Source organism: Neodiprion lecontei, chromosome 2 (assembly GCF_021901455.1).
Source record: "Neodiprion lecontei isolate iyNeoLeco1 chromosome 2, iyNeoLeco1.1, whole genome shotgun sequence".
NCBI lineage: Eukaryota > Metazoa > Arthropoda > Insecta > Hymenoptera > Diprionidae > Neodiprion > Neodiprion lecontei.
This window is the reverse complement of record NC_060261.1, coordinates 43,127,236-43,146,179: the sequence shown is the minus strand read 5'-3', so window position 1 is coordinate 43,146,179 and position 18,944 is coordinate 43,127,236. Positions and strand designations below refer to the sequence as shown.

Sequence of the window (18,944 nt, the reverse complement as noted above, 5' to 3'; positions counted from 1 at the left end):
CAATGTCGAAAGCATCCTATCGGATAAATGTTCGAGGCTTCTTCTTTGTCGATTTGAATTTGTATTTTTTACAGTATAACTTTACGATAATGCGAATAACGAGAATAAATTTCATTCTTAAATCTATATCTCTCTATAATCGTGAAGAATATGTATGTGATCTGTGTAGACGGGCGTAGCTGTAACGGAATGCGGAATGCGGAATAAAAGTATCTTTTATTATCTGAACCCAAGTGGAAATGGATTATCGAACAGTTGGTGTAGCAATATCACAGAACTCAAAGAGAATACCTACAGAGCTTGGGCTGCAGGCGTTCGCGCCCCACCAGGTCGAGCCCCGCGAGTACAAAGGAGATTAAAAGCTCAGTTGCGGGATGGAAGCCGTTTTACATTAATCTCTGTTTAAAATTTCATTACAGGTGCAGGAATGAAGATAAAAGTAATAAATCGACCGATGGGAGTTTCGACGCAGGCAGATTCGTGCAAAGTTGTATAAGTATGCTTCATAGCGAGTTGAACGAGCGAATTAGAATTCGCTAATCGAATCCGCTAATGCACGTTATGCAAAATGTCAATGGTAATCGCGTGATTCGACATAAATGAAAGAAGAGTATGAGTATAATGTAAATGAAATAAAAATCCCGAACAGTCGCTTTATTGCCCGCTACCGTAAACATATGTATGTAAAATCTGCAGTGATAACGGTACGCAATTACCGCACATAGTCGACGAAATTGCTTCAAATCATCGCGTGTTCACGTGAGTTTAAAGCGAAATCAATACGCGGTACGGTCGTGGTCTGCGTCATATGAATATTTATTATTACAGATACTGCATCAAAACGTATGATATATGTGCGCGTATGAGTTGCAACAGTGAATTCGATTTAATAGAATCGAGAATTCAGCTACGAGGCGAATCAGCTTTTCGCCGTACGACTACGTAAACCTTGGTTTGAAATGTACGATGTTGACATCCTGTGCTTTTTCCCTTTTTTTATTTTTACGCTGCAGTTGGAGGTATTACAGCGTTGCCACTGTCCCGAGCAGAAAAGATTTTCAAACCAGCCCTGCTTCTTATTGAAAATGAAATACGAGAGGAATTCTCCGCGCAGTCTTAATTATTCCCACTCTTGGCGTCTCCGTCATTAGTAGAATTCTGGTTAATTAGTTACGGAGTTTCTTACGCCGTCGCGTCAGTGCGAAGGATTCGTACGGCGAACTTTTACTCGGAGGTGGGTATTCGGTTAGCTTATTTCTCGTCAGGTCGGCCCGACCGTCCAAATTGGGTTACTTAACATAAGATTTAAATAAAAGCAATTTCCGCTTTGAAATTAGTCCGGCTTCCGAAGGACAGAAACAAGGAGAACCTCGGCTATGCACACGACGCCCGTTGTGAGTATCTGCCGCAAGGATATTTGGATATTTGGGTGTACCCGCCTTATCACGTAAGCGAAATCGGGGCAAGAAATTGATTGCCGTTTCACGACGGGATGGGATATCGATGCGAAGACCGTTACACGGAACGAGGACTGTGTATAAGATCCGGTATGTAACTTATTTACCTGGCTCGACGGCGCACCGTAAACGCGCTTCGTTATTTATTAGTAAAAAATATAATAATCATATCGTTACAATGGTGTACAAGAGTAATTACACACCGTTACATTATAATTTGTATAATCTATCGTACATAATTTATATATTATATATTTATATATATATTATTTATATTATATTTGCATATTAATTAATTTATTTATACATATAATATCCTGTGTACGGCTATGATTGTCCTACATTCTACTAAAAACACTGGCTATTTACAAGCGTGAAATTTTTTTAGGATTTCGCACAAATTTCTGCAGCTGTTGTAAACCCGTCGCTTCGAAAGAACAGGAAAAAAGACAGTGAAGATGAAGGAATAGAAATACCGTGGCGCTAAGCCGGTGCTGCTCCTCTCCTCATTGTCAGGCATTGACAATTCTCCTAAAAGCTTGTCTGATCGCGTCTCCCACACCCCGTGCAAACCCGCCGTAGCGCTTAATGTCGTGGATACAGAGAGGGTGGGAATAAATTCACCTGACGAGGACGACTGATTGCTGCTCGATTCCCGAATCATTATTGCCCGCCTTTCGGGGCATAAATTTGACATTAGCAGTCCTCGATTTACTCCCCTCTTCTATATGGGCCAGGGTACAGGTAGGCATGCTGCTACAATATCGAGGAGCTTAGCCTCACGGTCCATTAGGGATCGTTAAACGCCGTAGAAAATTCATAAAGCGAATACCACGGACATTTTTCACACCCTCTTACGTCCATTCATTCGTCGAATCTTCCTACGACCTTTCCATTTTTCTTCGCTTCAGCCCTTCTTCGTTTACATTGGTTTGGGTATACAGGTAAATCGTTCAACATGATTGCAGAACGATCATATACGTATAATGACAGTGAGTTTTCACACATACACACACACAGGCACTCACTCAGCATCATCACGTGTTTCCTTTATTGTATACTGATTCTATACCGATACAATTCACAAACTCTCCCCCATCAACGAAATTTCATATTCTCACGTACGCGAACGCATACCTATCTCAAATGCATCGGTAAAATACAGTATTTCATAAATGGCTGTATGCCTATAGGTATACCTACGTAATACGTGTACGTACGTACGTCGATGCGAAAGTCGCATATGACACGAGCAAGTTTTACGACCGTCCCAGATGTCACATACTCACAAATGTGTTTTCATTTACAATTTGAACGAACCAAGCCATCTCTTTCACCCTCTCTCGTTGCTGCTCGGCAGGAACGTGAAAAATAAAAAAAAGTAAAAAAAAAAAAAAAAAAATGCACAAATAACCAAGCACGAAACAAAACGAACACCGAAGAAAAATGAATAAAAAATTTCCCTGCGTCCTCATATTTTAGTCGGTATTCGCGCACGGATTCATCCATAATTCATACCATCCCAGTTATACCGGTATACATGTACTATAGGTATACATATACCTGCAGGTATCAACACTGTGTGCGCTCAACGATCGATTATTACTGTGAACTACAAAATGTGTCATCGACGAATGTCGTCGATATCTGCTGCCTTGTAATAGGTACACGAAAGATAACAAAGCACGTCCAGCCGAGCTAAAAACTCGCCTGCGCTGCTGTCAAAGCTCGCTGAAAAATGAACAAGGCCGGATTCGAATTTTACCGAGCCAAATATTTAAGTTTCATAGAAGAGAAGATCAAGCTGAATAAGATTATAAGGTCTTCAATTTCACGATTCAATTGCTTCGGAAAAACTTTCCTTACTCCGATTTCATCACTCTCACCAGTTTAAATTCGACTAGTGCTTCAATTGCTCGATTTAATTGAATCTGCAATTGGATCAATTCACTCGGAGAAACTAGGGTTGACAAATTTCACCCCAGAATTGGAAAATGTCCTCATGACTTCGGAACCCGGTTATCGGCGCCATTTCATCACCGCGTAACCTGAGTTTTTAATTTTAATGGAGGCAAATCGTAATTCTTGAGCTTTTAAATTACTCATGTCACACAAATTAATTAAACCTAATCAATAATATACCTGTTCTACTATCCACACGCGAAAAACTACGGTCAACGGTCAGCTGTCAGCCTGGTTGCATCGGTTTGATTTTACCCCACCAGATGACACATTGCAAAGTGACAATCCCAATGAACACACCCCAACTGATCGGTATGCTTTTGTGGAATAATAAAAATCAACTCGTACGATACGAAATCCGGTTTGTAGCGCAATTGCCATGCTGCAAAGTGTGCCGATGAAGAGCCAAGCGTCAGGGTGTCGATGACGCGACGGCATCACGGCAGGCATATAGGCACGCATCCAGGGTATCGCGTGACAAAGGCGTTACGTTCGCGTTGTACAAGGATGAGGGTGTCCCGATGATCAGTAAGGTACGTGAATATCCCTAGACCTTCCGCGGCGTCGACAGAGTCGACAAACAGCAACGAAGCACGCGAGTCCGAGAAGCGCGGCGAGTCCGGCACCGAGTCCGGCCCCGGCCCAACCGGCGGGCCCAACGACGCCGCTTCCGTCGGCGGCAACGGGCCCTCCGCAAGTTTGCGGGGACTCGTCATCGGCCTCGGGAAAGCTGGCGTTGAAGGCGGTGCCGGTCGGCGTCGGGCAGTTGACGACGCCGTTGCAGAGAAGGCGGGTCGAGATGCATACGGCATCACCGGGGCACCGAAAGCCACAGTCCTCGAGCTTCAGGGTTTTTATAGCTCCGGATTCGTCGCGAGGCAGGTGGAAAAGCTCCGTCCATGCGATCTTGAAGGCCGCTCGGGCGGGCGCCATCGACCCGGTGAACTGGATTATGACGGCGGGAGGTTCGTCCTCGTGGCTCTCGGAAATGGGCCCGACGGGGCCTAGCTGCGCGGCCGAAAGGATCGGCATCTCCCTGACGACGCTGACGTTCTCCCCGCAGATACCGAGGTACGGCTCGGTCATTCCGGGCAGGAATATATCCAGCTTGCCGTCCTCGCACGAACGCGAGGCGAACTTTATCTTGTCGAAGTGAAGCCACAGGTCTCGTTCCGGATTTACGCGTAGCTCCCATATGCACTTGATCGAGCGTGGAGGAGTCACGTAGCCGAGGGCCTCGTAATGGGGAAATTCAATCTCGCCGTCGGTGGTCGCGGGAAAAAGGGCCGGTCCGCATAGCGGACTGTGCGCAAACTCGTACTTGGCCTCGAATAGCGGAGACGAGTGCTTGAAGTAGCTGGCCGCGGCATGGGCCCCGTCCACCAAGAGTTTCAGATCGAGCTTTTCACCCCGGGAGACGATCCTCAGGGGCGGCGAGCCGTTTCCCAGCCGGCAAACGCAGCTCCCTTTTCCGGACCCTGGTAGCGGCTCTTTAACGATGATCCGATCGGCCCGGCTGTCCCAGCACATTCCGCACTGGGCGTAAGGATGATCCTTGAAGGTGACGGCCTCGACGGTCAGTATGACGCGAGCGAAGAGCCGCTTGTCGGTGACAAAGCTGTAGGTGCAGGTCAGGTCGTTCGGCGGATCGCCGGGACGTTTGTAGACGAGGGTGTTGAGGGGTGATCGGAGGTAGCCACTCTGGGCTTTCCACGCTGCGAAGGTCTCGTCACACTCGGTGTTCGGCACAGCCTCGCCGAACTTTGTCGCGTTGAAGAAGTCGTAGTGAGCCCAGTAGTACAACGAACTACCAGAGTAGCTTCCGGTCTTGCTCTCGAACCTGACGAACAGAGCGTTCGAAGTCGACACGAAGTCGTGCTTTTCCATCGGCCTGCTGAACGTGTCGCAGAATGTCTTTATGATCCTCGCGTCGTCCGGCCAGTCGGCGTCGTAGAGGGTAAGGCTCTCGCCGCAGTCCCCGTCGTACAGCTGGATCGGTGACTCGATCCGGTTCACCCTGAAGCTTGGAAAGTAAAGCCTTGCGATTTCCCCCGGACGGCCCTTCAGCAAGTAGGTGCAGCTCGTGTGAGGCGGGTACCAGTGAGCCACCGACAGAAATATCCCCTCACCAGCACCGAGGGTCTCGCTGCTGAGCAACCAGTCGCAGCTGCCGTTCTTCACCCCGGCGGTCTCGACGTGGCCGGGCCAGTTCCCGACGTTGAAGTGAAAGCCCGTGTTCAGCAACGGTCCAGCCGGCGAGGAGACGAACTCGACGTAGAGGTCCTCGCTCGTGCCAATGATGCTGTAGGGGAACTTCCCCATTCCGCAGAAGGTACCGATCACCGGACTGGTCTCGTTCATGCCGTCGAAGACGCGGATGTAGTCGTAGGGACAGTGCTGGGAGCCTGAGCTTATTGGGCGCATGGGACAGGTCATTATGTTCTCGCACCGCTGCCCGTCTATGTTGAACTCCTCGTTCTCGATGTAGAGCTTTATGAAGGGGAGCCTGGTGTTCAGGCGGTACTTGCAGTGCAGGGCGCGGGGATAAACCCCCGGGTATGCCGGACTCTGGACGTAGCATGTCTGCAATCTGCAGTCCTTGAAGACCCGCTCGCAGTAGCTTCCGGGCACCACCTCGCCGCGTCGGTTCGGGTAGAGCTCGGGGTGCTGACCGTACCTGAGATAGACCTCGGTCTGCTGTTCAGCCCGTGAATCGAAGCTGAAGTAGGTTTGATCCGTGAAATTTTCCGCGTGGAAGAGAACCCGCACGAAACTCGTCTCCGATATGAAAGTCTGCGGCTGCTCCGACTCTCCGCAGAAAACTCCCGGGTCCTTTCTGTTGCTAACCTCCGTCTTCGCGTTTCCATCGATGATCTGCGGAACAGAATTACACATATGTCCTTTAGTCGTGTCTTATTATCAAAACTTATACTCGTGCAAGTTTCGAGACTTTATGATATGGCCTCAACTTCTAGGAACTCAACGCTTGGAGTTATCAATCTACATCCTACTTTACAGATAGAAACTCGCCGATACTCTTCCCATGATTACTTCCAACTCTTTGAGTGGTTCGTGTCTCTTAACAAGCGGTTTGCATTGCGGCGATTGATTCGAAGTTACGAAAACCCATTTACACAATTAGTTCGAAATACAATCTTATAAACGATTTTTCAATACGTACAGTATTTGACATACGTACGATTCGATACGATACCAACTAACTTGGTTCAAAGGACTTCCAACCGAGATGTGAACTTGAGATCGCACCACGCGTAATTAATCCCTCAGTTTCGCGTTCAAAATTCTGTCCATCGTTTTAAGGGAGAAAACAAGCACTTGACATGTAGAGTCCTGAAACTTTGGTATGTGCGCAGGTCTTAGGAATGTTAGCTTAACGCAGGTTAGCTCTGGTGAAATACTTGGCGGTGAGTTCAGCTAACACGGTTTAGGGCCAAGAAAAAAAGGATGGAGAGAATTAGAACAACCCGTATTTGTTCTCTGAAGCATGTGCGTGTGAGCAGCTCACGATAGGAGGGGGAGAATAAAATATAGTTTAACAGAAAAGTGTTCCCAGTTCTGCAGAGAATGAACGAAAAAGTTTGTCTGGTTAAAGTTCCAAGGTTCGGGTAGTATATGGTAGAAAAGACTCGGCCTCCTCGAATGAACTGGAAAACTTTTGGTTTAACCCCGGGTGGCCACGTCAAAACTTTGTATCCACTTACTACTGCCGGATGACAAGTGTGGATGAATTCGCAACCGCGTTACTTTTCACTACGCTATACGTATAGGGGTGGGTGTATACCTATATTATACACCTCATACTCCCGTGTAGTCGATCTCGCGGCTTCTTTATTCAGTTGTATAATGCCGGTATAAAACATTCGAACTTTTGGCATAAGAATGAAAATAAAATAGAAAGGTTAAAGTAGAAGAAGAAGAAGAAGAAGAAGAAGACGAAAATGAAAAAGTTTTAAGCGGAAAGATGGGAAAGACTTTATGACTTGCCGTCGTCGCCGCTAAAAGTTGCACCTTCGATTGCCCGGTGTGAAATTCTTGTACATGGAATGAAATTAAGAAATTACAACCGTATTCACTGTCTGAAATTTTACTGCGGTCAGAATTACCATCAGCCCTTTCCATTCGGAAAAATTGTGAAGTACGCTTCGCAGGTTCACCGGGATAAAATCAGGCTATATTGCCATGCAATAATGCACTCAGTTTACCCCGAATGTGCGGCATGTTGCACACTGTTTTATGCAAGCCATAAATCCACATTTACCGAGACATTTAGCTGCTATTAATATCGTACGTCACGAGGAAAGCTTTCGGAATCATAGATTATATACGATCGTCAACATTAACTCGGAATGGATTCAACTGCATCAAACCAAGAAGTAACGACACCGGACTAATTAAATTCACGTACTGCACGAAGTGCAAACATTTACTCTTTTTATTTGGATGTAAAATGTGCGCGACAGTAAAACAAAAGTTCAAAAGTAAAAACAAACACCGCATCATTGTTTTCCGTCTCTACGCGCAATGCCGGACTTTGGCGAAGTTTCATCCCTGTGTGCGTAAATTCGGTGGTAAAATAATACCGACTAATCAGTATGGGAATTTAATTAGAGTAAGCTTCAATTGTAATTTGCAATGGCACGTTGACAGCCAGCTTATAGGTGTGCATGGGTATGAGTTGGGTATGCCGTGCGAGGCATTCCTCGACTTAATTAACCCTGTAGGTGGTAGAATATTAAATTTATTTATCGTTAGGGCGTGCAGTGGAACCGGTTAAATATCACCGTACGCGTGTAATGTTTCTATTTAATTTCCCACCAGTTTCTGGCATCACCGATATACGAGAGGCTTTTCCAAGAGCTCTTAATACGGTGATTAGTTGCAGAAACGGCTTATATTAAATTTATTCAACGTTATTGTGAAAAAAAAAAAAAAACGTAACTCGCCCTTGCTACTTGCAGAGAAAAAGTATAAATTAGCGAAACTCCCGCGCCTCGGTTTGTAAAAATGAAACAAAATGAATTTGTATGTATTTCAGCGAACCTACTGCACATCAAAGTAAAATCCGTCCCGCTTCGCTTACGGGTTCCGAGCACAAAACTTTGCCCATCTTTACAAATAAATACATAATACCCGGTGTAAGTCGGAAAGCTTTGCACTCCCTTTTCAACGTGATAAAAATCGATGTCCCTTGAAAGTTGTCCGACGGTCTCACGCAGAGTGTACCTGCGAAACATTGTGAAAGCTGGCATGGAATACGAGCTTTTTGTAAGCTTGCTCTCAGCCCATCATCGATCATCGACAACCGCTCGCCTTTCAGCTAAACAAATCTGCATTTCGTCCCGTGCAGTTGGTTCGAATCGAGGTAGAGCACGGTCCACTGATCCTTCCAAAGTTCCAAGGGCCCAAATTCGAGGAGCACCGATTTATCTCGGGCGTCACCTGGCAATGGAAGCGTAATGAGCTCCGGCAGCCGTACGCAATCTTCCTTGTATCTATCCGCGTTGTATCGCGACGGCAGTCGCTCACCCCCTGTGTATACATAATGTACACCCTATCTCCCCGACTCGAGACGACTGGGCGAGGGTGCGGACGAAAGAGAGAGAGCGAGAGAGAGAGGGAGAGGAGAGAGCGAAACACCTGAACGCCCTGAGCTAATTTCTGCGCGGGTAATTGCCAAGCTAGTTGAATGGATCCGACGCGTTGGTTGCGCGGTTCCACGCTAATTAAGCGCTGCGGCTTCCCACTGCAAATTCAATATTTCCCGGCCCCCTTGCACGCCATCAGCTACAGCAATCAGAGCTGACCCGACCCGCGTTTCGCTCGTTACTCGAGTCTTAGGCTCCTACTTTGGAAGGAACAGGACAGTGTGCCAGGATGCAAGAAATCGGCAGCTTCTTCGGCTGCCGAGGGTGGAAAGTTTGCGGAGTAGGAGCGGAAACTTTTCATCGTGGAATCCGTTGATGTATCGTCACATCGTAGGATTACTCAGCCGAGTGAGTTATTTATTTTTTTTTTTAACTTTCTTTCCTTCTTTCTTTTCCCTGAACTCGAATATTTCATACAAACGTTTCACATGATTGAAGACACCGTTTTTTCGAGCGGGAGTCTCTGAAACCCAATGTGGAGTCCGCTGCTATCATGAAGAGAAAGCTCGTTGAGCTGTGGAGCAAACTCTAGAAAGTATTCCTTCAGAAGAGGCGAACTCTGCTTTATTTTCGCCGTCTATTGGTCGTGGTATGCTCGACGGGAATCGAAAATATTTGAAATAAACTCTGGGTTGTTTTTTTTTTTTTTTACCTCATGCAACGAACCGATGCAAAGTACCCAGCGCCAATTTAAAACGGCTTCGGTTAGGAAATAAATATTTCAGTTTTTCAGCAAACGCGGTTTTAATGTTTAATCGTGTTTGCAAATACGTTACAGTGCTGTAACAAGTACGAAAGTAAAACTCATTTGCCTCTCCGTAACGAGAATCGTCTCGTATAAATTATTCCAAATACACTCCGGCTATCGATTTAATTTTTCCCCGAAAATAAGAGAACGAAGATGAAATAATATCTTGAAATTTCGCGCGAGGATGAGGGCAGCTTCCGTCCAGATATACGGCAGACCCGGAGGAGCCGGCTGAACGAGCCTGGGACGCTGAAAAATTATAAAACGGTAGCCGGAGGGTGAATACCCACGGTTGGTATACCTATACGATGACTATTGATTCCGTCTGTGTTCCCTCCGAAATATATCGCATTGAATACTCGGCTTCAAGAATTCAAACACACTTATGTAAACTTTGATAAACCGAAACATGATGCCTGTTAATTACTTCTCTCTGTTTCAGCGGAATAATTGCGAAAATGGTCTGCAGAATTTCGCGATTTCGGACTGCGAAATTTCACATTAAGACAATAATTGTACCGGATAGAGGGGAGAATTATAACATCGGGGAGAAAGACAATTACAAATCTCGTCTAGCTGCAGCTTTTCTACCTTCTTTTTTCACTTCCAACCAGAGAGGCAAAAGCTCGGCACTACTCTGCAACCCGAGTATATAAATGAAATTATTATCTTCATTCCCGGGACCGTAGACTGCTACACCCTTTTTCCTCGGCGCACAGGTGTCTCGTATATTACAAGGGATCCTCCAGCTGGCAAGGCTTTTACAGTATACCATTGCGTTTTCAAGTTGTCGCGGTCCCTTCTCCACGGTTCAACGTCTGGTCTGCTCGTAAAATTACCTACCCAAAATATATTTCCAAGCAGTTAAAAATGATTCCTCTGCAATTTTGAATCTGTTCAAGTTTTTTATATTATGAATATTCAAGCCTTTGCTCTATGGTTTTGTTTTTTTTTTTTTTTTTTTGTTCTCTACCATTTTCGTACACATTTTGGAAAATCCGACCGATATGATTAATCAAGAGCTAAAGTTTTACCAAGATAAGAGAAATCTTGAAAAATGATAGTTTACGGATGTTTTGACGGGTAAAATGTATCTGGAAAAGGGTTTAAACCTTCGTCCGAAGTAGCGGGTTATAATAATTTACAAACTAGACACCCTTTTAGTCGTTATCGAGTCCCGTTACGGTCGGATAAACATCAAAGTTGCTGTTTGACTTCTTGCGCAACGAAGGGATGAGAGGTCGATAGGCAAGCCGACAGAATCCTCGAACTTGCGGGAGTCGAGTTTCGAAAAGATCTCCGCAGAGTAGGTACATCTCTGCAGAGCCGGGGCCGTGGGAATCCGGTCTCAAGGCTGCTCATTAACATTGGAGGAGATATTTCTCTCGGAGAAAATGCTTCGGGGCTACGGAGAAGCGGCGGCTACAGCTTAACGACGTTTAACGGTGTTAACGACTCCTCGCTTTCCACTTTACCCTTTTAATATTTCAGCCATAAAGAATTTATTCATCCAGAGGGGGAAACGACTCGCATCACTCGCGTACAGCGCCACCTGAAACTCGGATTTTTTTTAAAGGCAAATAGAGACTGCAGTAGCCAGGATCGAGCTTTTCTCAGATCTTGAAAACGTTCGCAATTGAAGAACAATACAATAAACGGTACTGAAAGATTCATTCAGGCGAAATCGATTCCGGCGATATCGAGGCGATGAACTTTCCTGATAGAGTTTATGCATCGTGCAAAGGTATATATATATATACGTAAGATACTTTACTGGAAGGCGTTTGGAAACTCGGTCCGATCAGCGGATTAGAAAACTTGACGTGTGAACCTGAACGGCTGCGAGTTCTCTGCCATGCCGCTGGCTGCGCTGCAGATGGCTTGATCTCGCGAAGTGCTTTGCCTGCCGCTAAAAGCTCCGCAAAGCATTAAGCTGGCCTCGAATTTCCTTAGCAACGGCGAAAACCGAGTCGCACGTATTGAAAGTTAGCCAACTGTGCATAACAATCAGGATATGGATATACGTTATACCTTATATGATACATACACAAGCGATTCTTGCACTTTCACATTTTTTTCGTTCTTTGTTCGCGGGAGAATACGCGGGGATGTGAGACGAGCAAAATGGCGTAGGAGTTTATAATCAGCTGATCGTTTCAGGTTATGAACACAAGTTCCAAGGTACAGAAAATGTCGCGCAAAAATTGTAAGGCCCCCGTTCTGTTGCGTTAAGTTGATGCCGGATGAAAAATTTTTCTCGTCCACGGCAAAGCTCGAATTGCGTAGTTGGATTAATTATTATTCGACTGGTTCAGAGTGGTGAATATTCGCCACCAAATGGCGCCTTCCGATATGCCGGAAACGTCGAATAGATACGGTGTCATGGCTTTGGGAGCGATTTTGAATAGAGCTTAGGTGATGCGGGTGGAAATGTATACCACGCGTGTATAGTTATATACGTTGAAGGAGGTAAGAGACTGCGCGCGGTACGGCGAAGCCAATTCTCTTGAGATCCCGCGTAAGCCGGGAAACTGGGTATATCTCTATGTGTCTGGTATAACGAAGCCGAATACGCTTCGCTGGCGTAATTTACTTCGACCAAATTCCCGCAATACATCGACCTAATACGATGATATTTTATTCCTTGTACTCCACGCTTCTGAACCGAAAGAAAATTCCTGACTCGAGCAGTCATCCCGGAAATTTGATACGTGCTGGATACGTTTCAAGAACAATTGAAAATTCTTCGTCGTTACTAATTTAAGAAGATTGAATCCTTGTAAATGCAAGTTCTGAATTTAGAAGTTCAGAAAAATTGCAGATACGATTCGTCAGAGAGATTGAACTCTTTTTTTTTGATTATTAAGTTTTACAGTTTTGGTGAAATTTGAAAATTAGATACACCTAATTTGTATGCTTTGTTTTTTTTTTTTTTGTTTCCAACGAACATATGTAAGCTTTCCTCCCCGCGCACGTCGTGAACAAGAAAATAAAAATAAAGATGCTGTATTGAAAAGCCAAAAGCTCGTCACGTCGAGCCAAAAAACACTTTGGTACACAAATGTTTTCTGAGAGAATATTTTATACAACGCGTTCGATTTGAGGGGATAAAGGATAAACCGATAACGAGTTTCGAACATCCCTTTGTCTCGGGCCGGAGAGAGAAGGACGAGAGATGAAATGAGGAGGAGAGAGAGAAAGAGAGAAGGACGAACGTGTCCCCGATATCTTTCTGAATCGAAGCCAGAAGAATAGAAATTGTATAACGTGTGTGGCATACAGGCATACAGGGCGTCGGTGAATACTCTCGAATATACACCAACAGCTACAGATGCGAATAAGGTACAGAGTAGGGGCTATAAATACTCATGCCTCACACTTCGAAGTTCATTGATTTTCCATGTAGCTCGTTCAGAGGCGGCCAGAGTCTCTACTTCTCCCTTCTCCCTCCCGCCCCCGTCTTCGATTCTCCCTGCAGTCGAGCCAACCTCATTTTTACATCACTTTCCGTTGCCTCTTCTTCTTCCTTTCGTCTCACCCCAACACGAATACTTTTCGAGATACACGATAGCAAGCATCATCGACTTTCACGAGGGGCAGTGTGTAGATTTTCCGACGATTCTCTTGTATATCCTGCGTGTCCCGTCACTGCTGACGTATGCACGTCTCCATTCACACTGGAATACCGGTTTTCACGGATACGGAGTATTCCAGCTTCACCAGTTTAGCTTATACAGATTTCAAACGGCAGTCGTTCAAAGTTGACCAATGGGATCGAGGCTGCGTTCGCTTACGCCGCCGCTGATTGGTCGGCGGTGAGCATGACCGTTATTTTTCGTCTCTCTCCGCTGTGCGATTGGCCAACTTCAGAGTGTTCCAATTTGAAACCTATGAGACTATGAAGACTTTCACTGACGGAATTTCGGCTCTTTTTTCTCGCGGAAAATATGGAAATAAGCTCGGAACGAAAACGAGGTGTGAAAAACAAATTTCACGAGAATGCGAAACTCGCGTGGACGTATCTATGTGTGTGTGTGTGTATTTTATCCTCTTATTCCGAACGATTTGACAGGATCGCGATTCGACGATTGGTTTGAAATTGCTTTAGGAAGCTATCTGTATACTTTTGCACCTCGAAAGTGGGAGGATGATGTGGCGATTGTACATGTATCTGTATTATGACCTACTGAGCCCATACATATTATATATATGCATATAACCTTAAAACACGCCGCCTTTGGCGTTTTTAACGTTCGTAGATCGAAAGTGCGGTGGTTTCGTTTGGTAGGTTCGTTTTTCTTTTTCTCTTTTTGTCAATCTTTATATTTTACAAGTATCGAATTCCCCACCCCTCGAGGCCCCCTCTCCGAAAAATCTTGTGTCAATCGGATTGCTCGATTTGAAACTCAGCGCCGAGCGAGCCGCTTGATTCTATATTGATCATCCCGCCGTATTCCCTTGATTATTCCGCGGGACGGAAATTGAACGGAGTTCGCTGCGGCCTTTTGTTCCCATCAGCCTTTTCTCCTCCTCCCCCCTCCCTCCGCTGCCGCTACGGCCCGTTCTTAATTTGAAAGATCTGTCATTTGTTACAACGCAAACAACGATTTCCCTTATCGATATTGGAGGGGCGGTAGGTTCGCGACCCTTGAACTGCCATGCACCCCAATTCTGTTTATCGCGTTGTCTTTTTTTAGCGTGTTCGAGCGCGTGCGCGCGTGATTGTTCGATATTTTCACTGCTTTGCGTTTTTTTATCTTTTTCATTCTTTCTTTCTTTCATTCTTTCTTTCTTCAATTCCCCGGTCGTTGCCGACCGAAGAAGAGAACGACAACGATGAAATGAGCATAAAGATAAAAGTGAAAATATTACGACTATACAACGGCAGATAGGCGACCCTTGGATATATAAATTTTCCCACAGTGTTTTGCGGCGTAAACTATTATTATACCACAAATGTATATACGTATATAACGTTTCCTCATAAAACTACCTTTAGGGCCGAGAGACACGATCATCAACGAGAGACGATACGCCAACAACTTATATCGTAAAAGTATCCACACATCAGCTTGCATATTCCATGCCTCGTTTAGCGGCGTTCAAGCACTTTCAATATCGCTGCGGAAGAAGGTGTATCGGAACATATTATCACGCAACCCTGTTTCAAACGTCGCCAATTCTTCGACACTCACTATTCGGCCCTTCTCCTCTGATCCTTTTCAACCGACTCCAACGAGCGTTGTCGAGACCCTCTCTGGAAGCACTGAATGATCGTTGACTTATCACTGCTGCAGGATCGAGGGGGATGTGTACAAAGATACTTCACCGTTGTTTGCACGTCCTCAGACTCGCTTGTCGTTGAAGTTTGCCAAGCATGGAATGGAAATGTGGCTCTCGTTGTCATGACGATTTTCGCATCCTTCATTTCCCCGTTTTCTCACCTCTCTATTTTTCATTTCAAAGGTTTTCTCGGGACGAAATATTACGTCATAAAAAAAATCGAATAAATCAAACCCTTCGAGGATTTTGTGCAAACAGTTTCATCGCGATTTCACACGGATATCCGTATCCACACCTCGCGAAGAATTAGTTAGGCAAACTTTCTCGCGGCGGCGTTAAAATTTCACACCGATTCATTAATTTACGGTCGCGAGACGAGCGGCGGTTGGTGCTATTAGAGAAAATGCGCGAAAATTTTACACTGCTGTACCCTTTCCCAGTTGGCGAAACTTCAATTTAGAAAACGAGTTGAAACTAGGAGTTGTTGGAACGTACAGACGGCCACCGTTATGCCAGTTAATGAAGATGAAAAAACTTTCGAGCGACGAATCAGCTTCCCACGTAAAATAATAATAATAACATCAACAACAACAACAACAATAATAGTAATAATAACAATAATAATAATAATAGTAGTAGTAGTAGTAATAGTAATGTTGTAATCGCAGTCCAGACTATTCAATTAGCATCGCGGACTGTGAGACGGAGGACATATTTTTTTTGTAACGTCCAAACTTACAGAAACACAACAGGTATAACGTTTACGTCACACAGTCGATATTCTCGTTACACTCCTCGCAATTTAGTTTATCGGCCAGAGAGATGAAATTGGCTCAACTATACACCATTCATTCCTCCCCTCCCCCCCCCCCCCCCCATGTTGTGTACGAAGATAACAGATGCGTGGAATTAAATCATTGATCGTAAAAATCTGTCCGTGTGTGTATAAGGCTTATTCTTGTATCTATATTGCGCATCGTGAAATACAGCAAGTGCTCCCGTAACTGACAGAAACCTCTCGATTTTTTAATCAACGTCGAAGTTCTGCTGCTGCTGCTGTTATCTGTGGCGGGAATGCGAAACATGCAGTTCAATTATTGGGTAGGGTTCTAGCAGAAATATTTTCTCTCCTGTTTTCACTCACTTCTCACGCTTAATTAAACTTGACGAAATCGTTTGAATTTTGGATTTTAGGATACTCGGTGTAAAGCTGATGTCTTATTTGTTTAGTTCAGTGCAATGGTTGATTTTTTACGTTTGATAGTTGAAATTGTTCTGTCCCTGGTTACAGTGATTTATTACTGTTCAGATAATATCTGAAGGGAAAACATGCGAATCACCCAAAGAGTTGAGATTAAAATATTCCAAATGACATATCTGTTCCTGTTTTAACTCATCGCTCTCCATTCACGGGTATTAAAACCGTTCCAATTACGAAAATTTTAATTGGCTGCGGGAAGGAATTTAAAATCGTGCATTTTCGTTCGCGCTGCGACACGAGGGCAGAAAAAACAGTGTAGCAAACAAAAATCGTGCAGAATTTAATACTTGTAAGCTACATGTTATCCGCAGTCCAGTTAATTGTTAGCTTATGCAAATTGAAACGTGAAATTCCTGCAGCCATTCAGTCGGTTTAGTGATATATTATACAATATATAAAATTGTAGGACGTAAACGGGTAACGACGTCATTCGCAGACGCTTCAAAAGCGGCGTTAGAGCGAATATAGAATGAGAAAAAGCGAGGCACTTTTTTATATTCAGTACATAAATAAAAAATGAGAGTAAAGGTAAGAAGAAAAAGGCATGGAATCGCGTCCGTTCCCTGGACGAATTTTTCCGGGAAAAAGTAATCTTGGTGAAATACATTTTTCGAATTCGCAGAGAGGGAGAGAAAAGGGGGGAGCAAAATCGGCCAAAGAGGAAGAGATCGCTTATATTTAATTCAATTTATTATTGCGCTCGGTGTTTCGCGCTTCGCGTTTTCCCGCGAAATTCCGACTCGTGACTTGCGGGCAGACGGGCGAAGAACCCGCGTGATGTTTGGCCCGATAGATGCGAGCTCCGGGCAAGCCTGTCGAAGATTAATGACGTTCTGCCGTTGGCGCGTACCAACCAACCCAGCAACCCCTGTTTCAGTCCTGTATCACGTTCCCGGCAGGCAGTCAAGGGCCCATTCCTCAGCCCCCATAACCGGCACGTATGGCACGCATCTTCCGACTCTGTTCTTCGTTCCATCACCGAATGAATAATTAAGTCCTATCCCACCAACTGTGATGCAACACCGATGCGTATTTCTCGGCGTCGGGATCCTTATGCGAGCGTTGCGAAGTGGTTATGTAGGGTTTCTTTTGCGTACAGATCCCGATACCGACAGTTTACCGATATTTCATCCGCTTTCCAGCTCAGACACAAACCCTTTTTTCCAATGATCGATAAAGTAGACCAGAGTGGGGATTAACTCTCAACTGCAAAAAAGGGTTTGTGTCTGAGCTGTGAAGCGGCTGAAATGTCGGTATCGGGAGCTGTACGTAGAAACGATCCTGTATACCTGCTTTACGAGGAGTCGAAAGTGGAGAATTTTTCGATCATTCCATCACCGAGATAGCCGCACGTTGAGTACTTAACAAATTCATGGATTACTTAGCTACGATGATTTTCTTAAGAACTCAAGAACAAAAGTAACCAAGGTAGTAAAACATCATTTCTCATAGGATTTAAGATGAAAAGTCGATATCTAACACGTGCTGATTGTTTATAAGTTCAGTAAATTTGATGAAAATGCGATTCGTGACCACGTTGTAATGAAATTAACAAAATAAAAGTTGCTGTTGATATTCCATTCACCAACCCGCTTAACCCGGAAATTCTCTCCCTGTTTACTTGCTCGCTAAAGTTTCCTGAACCATGGCTCTTCTAATCAGGCGATACGATACACTGCAAAAGTAACGATCACGAGTTAAAATTCTAAATGATCAAAGTTTAGATAGTGAGCATGGCGTCGGATCTGATCACTCCGAATAGCGCAGAAAACTCGGAACGGTGAAACTTCGGAATGGTTATAATTATCGTAAAATTTCTCGCAATAAGGTGGAAACAAACGATAGTACCTACGTAACTGATCGGAAATTCGGACTTACTCGGAATCTTTTTAATTAGTATTCCGTAAGAGGTTGTCCATGAATTTCTGAAAATGTGCGATCGTTCCCGCAAGCATCTACTCTGGACCAGGTCATTCCATTGGACACTAACAGACTTACGCATGGTCCTCCCCTCAATCAGCGACGATGATCTAGGACCGGAAGGTGAAGGGTGCCCTGACTATTTCCGTTAATTTACCGGACTCCCATCTGCAGTGCAGTGCAAACTTCATCGGGAAGTCCGATCCTCGCCCGGTTGGCTAGGCGAGAGTCGAGCTGCAGTCTAGGTGTCTCATTCCAGTGGCCAGTAGTGAGGTGAATTCCAATCGATGCTGCATTTGGGTCATTATGACAATGAATGATAATCGATGCAACGAAATACGCTGCGATTCGGATAATGAAATAGAGGTTACCAAAGCCGGGCTTGCAGTACGTGCCATCGAATGACTCGAGCTCCAATGATGTTGATCATCGACACTTCGACCTCGTGTGGTCGAGGCGTTTATACCGACCCGTGACAAGTCAGCGGAGTCAGAGCTGACATCGCGTGTCCATAAATCATTTCCCGGTACTTTTCATTCCAGCATTAATATTACGTTGAATAGACTCACGATCTCCTCGAGTTCTCAGATATCTGTAATACGTAAACCTGTAGATATACAGTAGTGACTGTAGAGTTTCTATTATAA

General features: G+C 44.8%; 1 protein-coding gene across 2 annotated transcripts in view; it reads right to left on the bottom strand.

Moving 5' to 3' along the window:
* Nucleotides 1-1,552: 1,552 nt before the first annotated feature.
* The window catches only part of LOC107216507 (cubilin), an 84,275-nt gene continuing 66,883 nt past the window's right edge, over nt 1,553-18,944 (bottom strand). For both annotated transcript variants that reach the window (XM_046731083.1, XM_015653716.2), the window contains one exon: nt 1,553-6,293. In XM_046731083.1, the coding sequence (XP_046587039.1) occupies nt 3,945-6,293 (2,349 nt within the window). In that variant the 3' untranslated portion in view covers nt 1,553-3,944. The remainder of the gene's footprint in view (nt 6,294-18,944) is intronic.